The following is a 6,752-nucleotide window of genomic DNA, read 5'->3' as shown; positions in this document are numbered from 1 at the left end:
CTTACAAATCAGTATACAAACAGAAGAAGTTCTTCTTCTAAGGAAAGAAAGTTATTTATGCGCACAAATTAAATTGGTGTGCCACACTAGAAAAATTTCATAGAAATAAACTAAAAAATTTATTATTTTTTTAAATTAAATTTTTTAACTTTAATTTTTTAAATAAATGTTTTTGGCATTTAGAATAAATTAGTCAGCGATGAACTTTAATATTCTTCTTCATAAATATAAGATTGGATGAGAAAAAAATAGTTAAGAAATTAACAATGACAAGCATTGTCATCGTCTTCAAAATGCACAGGAGTACACAGAAATACGTCGTATTTTTTTAATTTATAATTAAAAAAATTTTTTGTTAAATATGGCTTATTCCTGTATATCTGTGTTTTTGGAGACGATGATAATAGTTGTCATTGATGCCGGCGATATTAAAGAAGGCGAAAAAGTAATGTACTCTTATATACTGTTTGGAGACTTATAAACTGTTTGGAGACTATGATAATAGATTAAAAATTTGGATATCCGAAAATTTGGGTGGAGTTTAGGAAGAGTTAGGAGAACTCTATATAAATTATAGAGTTTGTCAAGGTGCGACAAATTTGTCTTAAGCAAAAAAATCGTATTTAAAAAATTAAAATTAAAAAATAAAATTTAAAAAAATAATAATTTTATTTTAAAAAAAATCTGTCGCACTAGCTAACTAGTTCATGTTCATCTCAATAGTATTTTCGATACAATCAGTGTTGACATTTGTAGATGTGGTCCAATGTAATATATGGCCACTGAATTTACCTGTTCATATTCATAATAAGTAATGAATTCACCAAGCATTGTATGTTACACTTTTCTATAAACAGTGTTGTTTCTCATATATTTATTGATTTTTTTCAAAAAAAATTCTACTACAGATATCTTGTGTATCTCTTAATTAGTATCTCATACCTAAATGGTTAAATCCCTATCACTTATCATTATTAGAAATCTGAACCAAGTTTATTATGTTGTTGGATGAAATGGATCTTTTCAATTTGTTTTTAATAATTAAGAGAATAAAATATTTTTTTTTATTTTTTAACATTTTTATATTTTTTAATTTTACTTATAAAATTAATAATAAAAAATTATATTTTATTCCTTCAGTTGCAAAAAAAAAAAAAAAACATCTATTCTTCAAGTATGTAAAGATAAATTTAAATGAGCATTGGGGTAAGCCAGTTGCTTCATTAGATCTCATATTCACATTGACCAGGTACTCTCCGATTGCTCATGTCTTTCTGATTTAAAAAAAATAAAATAAAATTATTATGAAATTATTTTAAAAATTTAGAATTTATTTAGTTTATATTTCTATTTTTTATTTTAATTTTTATTTTTCTTTATAAGATTTTAAAATAAAAATAGATCTAATTATTCCGTCAATCTCTATAGTTTTACTGAAATTTCAATTAGATTCCTATATTATTTTTTTTTAATTGAATCTCTACACTATATCAAATTTTATAATTAAATTTCTACCATGATAAAAATGTTAAAATTAATAAATATTCAGTTAAACTATACGAATATTCAGTCAAGTATTAGGTATATTCATTTTGTTTAACGAAATATTTTTTTAATTTTAATATTTTTGTCACAGTAAGAACTTAATTACAAAATCTGATATGATATAAAGACTCAATCCAAAAAAAATATAGGAACCTAATTAAAAATTCAGTGAAATTATAAAAACCGACAAACTAATTAAACCTAAAAAATATTAAAAATAAATAAATAAATAAAAATACAAAAGAAATGGATCTTAATATTTTGTATGGATGACATATTAAATATATAACTATTCTTATATCATCATTTTAGACTGACCGTTTTTTTTTCTCTTTATGACAATGTTTTTCCCCTCTTTTACACAATATTCTAATTATTAACAATTTTGTCATAAAAAATGTTAATATGTATGAAATGCTAAATTTAAATTTTAAAAATATTAACTCTTTCTTTAATTAATTTAAAAGTCACATGAATATAATTAATTGATGTTATAAAATATTTATAAGGATATATTATAGTATTAATTTAAATATGTATTCAATTTTATAATTTATATTAATATATATAATAACCTTATTAATTTAAATATCTCATAATAACACCATTGATCGAATTGAGATATTTCGCCGCATAAATAAATTGTTTAGAATTTTTAAAAAACTTAAAAGCCATTTTTTGTTTCATCATAATATTTTATTTTGGTATAACACAGTAATTTTTAATAAAAATATACAAGTAGATACTAACTACCTATTAAGTTGTTTAATTATTGATATACGAATTTCATGAAATGTGATATGTTTAATTATTATGAATAAGAGCTGCCTGTATATCACATAATCAACTATCATCAGGTGGTTAGTGTAAACGTGCGTTTGATTGTAATTAGGATTTGGTTTGATTATAAAGGAGAATAATTTAAGTGAGTTAGAAAGGGATAATTTATACACTTTTTTGTTTTCGATTTTTGGACACTCTATTATCAGAAATTTATAGTATATTCTTCTAATTTTAGTAGGGACGAAAGAGAACAGAGAGACATAGTTTGGGTGAGCTGGAATAAGATGATACGGAGTTAAAAAGAAGGTGGTCTTGAGGTAAAAGATTTACGTGTGCTCAGAACCTAACTCTATTACAAAAATAATTTTAGAGATTAGTTACGTAACCTAATTCTCTACTAAGTAGAATGTTAAAAGGTAAATATTTCAGATATAGAAATGCATTAACTGCAAAGGTTGGAAGCTTACCTTTATAAGACTGGCGCAGTATCCTAAAAGGACACAGAGTTGTAGAGAAAGGCTTGAATTAGAAAGTAGGATCTGGTAGCGGCATTAAAATTTTTGGGGATCACTGGCTACCACCTCCTTTTCCTTTTTGCAATAATTGGAATCAAGCTACCCAACCGCAATGTAACTCAATTTTCTTGGTGAAGGACTTCATGCTCAACCCAGGGTCATGGAACTAGACCCTGATTCAGAGTGTTTTTCCCTAGAAATAGCAAGTAGAATCCTTGCAATTAAACCTTTAAGTGAAGAAGATAAATTGCAATGGTGTCTCAACAAGACAAACAACTATGATGTCGCATCAGGCTGTAACTTTGCTTACCAATTCTACCATGTTTGCAATTGACCATTGCCCAAACATAATGCAGAACCCCCATCTCTGGACTCAACTCTGGAAACTTGCAATCCCTCTAAAAATCCAGTTGTTCCTTTAGAAGGCATGCCATTAAGCTCTCCCAGTGATGCTGAACCTCAATGCCAGGTTTGCTTTTTCAAGCCCAGAATGTACTTGTTGCTACAATGACCATGAATCAATTAATCATTGTCTTTTTACTTGCGCGGAGACGAGAAGCGTTTGGGAGAAAGCTTTTTGCCCAGATTCCTCCCTTCTCAACCATACAGTCACTTCCATCAACGGTGGCCGAGATTAATGGTAAACATTGGGAAACAGAGCGACAAAGAGGACAAGCTCAGCTTCACGGCTATTATCTGCTGGTAGAATTGAATTGCTAGAAATCTTTAGGTGTTTGAGAGAAAGAAGGTGACAACAAAGGAAAGCTTGAAGGCATCTCCGAATATATTCTACTCTTCTAGATAAAATAGCATAACCTCACAATCCTAACTTCTCAGCACTTTCCTTTTCCTTAAGCAAGTTTATGTCTAATTATTCATCACTTAGTTGATTTTATTGGGATACACCCACTTTCTTTGTTATTTTCGTCCTGAATTTTGGACAGTTTGTATTCTTCTCATTGTTGGAATAAAATAATTGTCTTTGGTAAATAAAAAAGAAAAACATATTATTATATCAAATAAGATTCACATTATAATGACTAATAGCTCGGCCAACCTTCCATACGTGAACTTCACCAGTCAACAAACCGGAAGGTTCCTGACTCCTTTCAGTATGGAATTCACACACTCAGAGATATTCATCGTCATATGTCTGAATCTCCTACCCTCATTCTGATGCTGACTCCACATCGCATACTCAATCTTGTTATCCCAGTCACACATGGCAGGGTCTTCGGTTCGTAGAATATCAAACCAGTAATCAAATTCAATCTCAGTCTTGGCGTACGCCGCATTTACCAGAAGCTTCTGTGCATCCTTGCCCTTAAAAGTCAGGGCAAAATTTGCAGCCACATGTTGAATACATATGCACAGTATGCAGTAGGTGGTAGCCAACTTCCATCGGGAGCCTCAAGTGCCGCCTTGATACTGTTGTGCCGATTTGATATCACCAGAATACCCTGCTGCGGAGTCACATACTGGCAGAGGTGGGATAAGAAAAACAACCAGGACTCAGCATTCTCACCCTCCACGAGTGCAAATGCAATAGTCAGGATGTTGGAGTTCCTGTCTCGTGCAATCGCAACTAGCAACGTACCCCGTATTCTCCGTACAGGTAGGTCCCGTCGATACTGGCCAACGGCTTGCAATACCGAAATACCTCAATACACGGTGGGAATGTCCAAAAAAGCCGGTGAAAATAGGCTTGCGAGTCATCCACATGCCTACCCACTCGCACATGACTTGTCCTCAATACTGCAACACTACCAGGCATCATCATATGCACACCTAAGGCCCATCGCGACAACTCATTGTATGACTCATCCTAATCTCCGTAAATCTGTGTCACGGCCTTCTGTTTAGCCAACCAAACCTTCCTATAAGTCGGCCTAAACCCGAAATGTGCCTCTGTCGCATTCAGCAGTACCTTGATACAGATGGCTGCACCAACTCTAACCATTAGCAGTATAAAGGCCGAGATCATATGATAATCAAGATTCCTGTGATCGCTTGAGATCGACGTGCCAGACAATTACGATGTTCATTGTACCTTTTTACCTCCCAAATACCTCTACGCTGGCAGAGACTGATCCTAATCAACCATGTGCATGCGTTGCCAAATTCGGTACACTTCCCAAGGTACTTGCAATAATCGGACTCCACCACTTTGTACTTTATCCCACGCCGGATGCTATATGACTTCACGCTTAACACGGCCTCTACTTTATCCTAAAACTGCTGATTAACCTAAAACTCTAATAAACCTCCGGTACCCTGAGTATCTCTGGCACCAAATCCAATAGGTTCTCTAGGAACCCCCTCCTGTCTCATGGCATCCAAGTCTAAAGATGAAAAGTGCGGGGGCTACTGCTGAGTTCCTGAGGTGGACGCTCCGCCCGTCCCACCTGGATTACTATGTCATCACCGCTATCATCGGCAATGATGTCCGACTCCACATCATCAGCGTCATCATCATCCGGCAATGCATCGTCTATACCATCCGGTGCCCCATGCTGTAATGAAACTGGCGTCCTATCAATAATACCAACTTCTCCTTCACCAATGTGATTGAGATCAACTGCAAAGGACGGGGAGGCAACCACCATTTCCTGAGGTGCAATCACAGGTATGGATGAAGATGCACCAACAGGTCTCAAACTAGAGCAGGCTGCCGTTGCTGAAGTTTGGGTATTCCGGTTCGAACCACCTGAGCTAGAGACCACATCTACAAGCTTTGCCAATAGTTCAAGTGTCCTGACCTCGGGGAGCTGCCGACGACAATGGAACAGAACCTCCAAATCCTCATCACTCCCTATGACAAACGAATCGTATTTCACATCATCTCTCAAAACTGAAATCGGAATGTGATAGAATAACTTCTCAATCCGTTTCACGCCTTGCAACCCCAATTTCTGTATTATAGAATTCAGAAACTTAGCGAAGCTTGTTGTAGGTTTTAGAAAAATACTGAGGGGATCCTTATTAGTAAACTTAATGGCAGAATGTATTTTTTTCTTAATCGACCCTCTATAGTGCACCAACACTGAAAAACTCTCCTCACTAACCATTGTGTTTCACTCTAATGAGAGAAATTCACGTTCACACCATATTTATACACGTCGGGGGCTTGATAATCGAAACAGTCAATTTCAAATTATATATATATAATTCGAAACAGCCTTATTCGAATTACTATTCATTTCTTCCATGCATAATTCGAATCAGTCTGATTCGAACTGCCCTAACACAACATGAATGCATAATTCAAATCGAGCTTATTCAAACTACCCTAGAACTACATGCATGCATAATTCGAATTGGCCAAATTTGAATTACACTTCCTTACTATTTCGAATTGGTCTAATTTAAATTACTCTTGGTTTTTCTAATTCGAATGGGTCTCATTCGAATTACATAAAAAGGTGCTTTTGGGTGATCCAAATAACGTTTTTGACTTTAGTAAAATTGTGTAATTTCATCCTCCATTTGATTTAATTTCGTATTTTGCTCTAAATTATACTGTGTTTTTTTATTTGTTAGATCTAAAAATTTAATTTAATTTCATTTTAAAATAAAAAATTATACTAGTGTGTACGTACTAAATATGCGTGTATATTTCAAAATCTATTTTATATATATAATATATATCTCTGTGTATTACATACTATTGTTAGAATATCATTAAAAAAACATATAGTTAGTATATTCTACTAAAATTTTATGTAATTATTTTATTTTTATATACTAATAAGTGAATAATAAAATAATTATACCTTTTAAATTTTCAAAAATATCATGTCAGATTACGTGAAATAGTTTTTTTTTTTTCTCATGACTATATATAACTATAATTTTATATAAAAGGTATTTATATATTTAGCATATTCAAATAGTTATAAAATTACTATT

At 32.6% G+C, this 6,752-nt stretch overlaps 1 protein-coding gene across 1 annotated transcript; it reads right to left on the bottom strand.

The window, feature by feature from the left end:
* Window positions 1-5,185: 5,185 nt before the first annotated feature.
* Window positions 5,186-5,911, bottom strand: LOC110271452 (uncharacterized). Its single transcript, XM_021122376.1, has one exon. The coding sequence runs from the start codon at window positions 5,909-5,911 to the stop codon at window positions 5,186-5,188; it is 726 nt and encodes a 241-aa protein (XP_020978035.1).
* Between the last annotated feature and the right edge of the window lie 841 nt (window positions 5,912-6,752).

The sequence above is a fragment of the Arachis ipaensis genome, chromosome B4 (genome assembly GCF_059453495.1).
Source record: "Arachis ipaensis isolate K30076 ecotype BB chromosome B4, ASM5945349v1, whole genome shotgun sequence".
Taxonomy (NCBI): domain Eukaryota; kingdom Viridiplantae; phylum Streptophyta; class Magnoliopsida; order Fabales; family Fabaceae; genus Arachis; species Arachis ipaensis.
This window is presented reverse-complemented; position numbering and strand designations above follow the sequence as displayed.

What these genes read in the sequence shown, in the direction of transcription:
- LOC110271452 (XM_021122376.1), bottom strand. Translation starts at nt 5,911, where the DNA reads ATGGTTAGTGAGGAGAGTTTTTCAGTGTTGGTGCACTATAGAGGGTCG.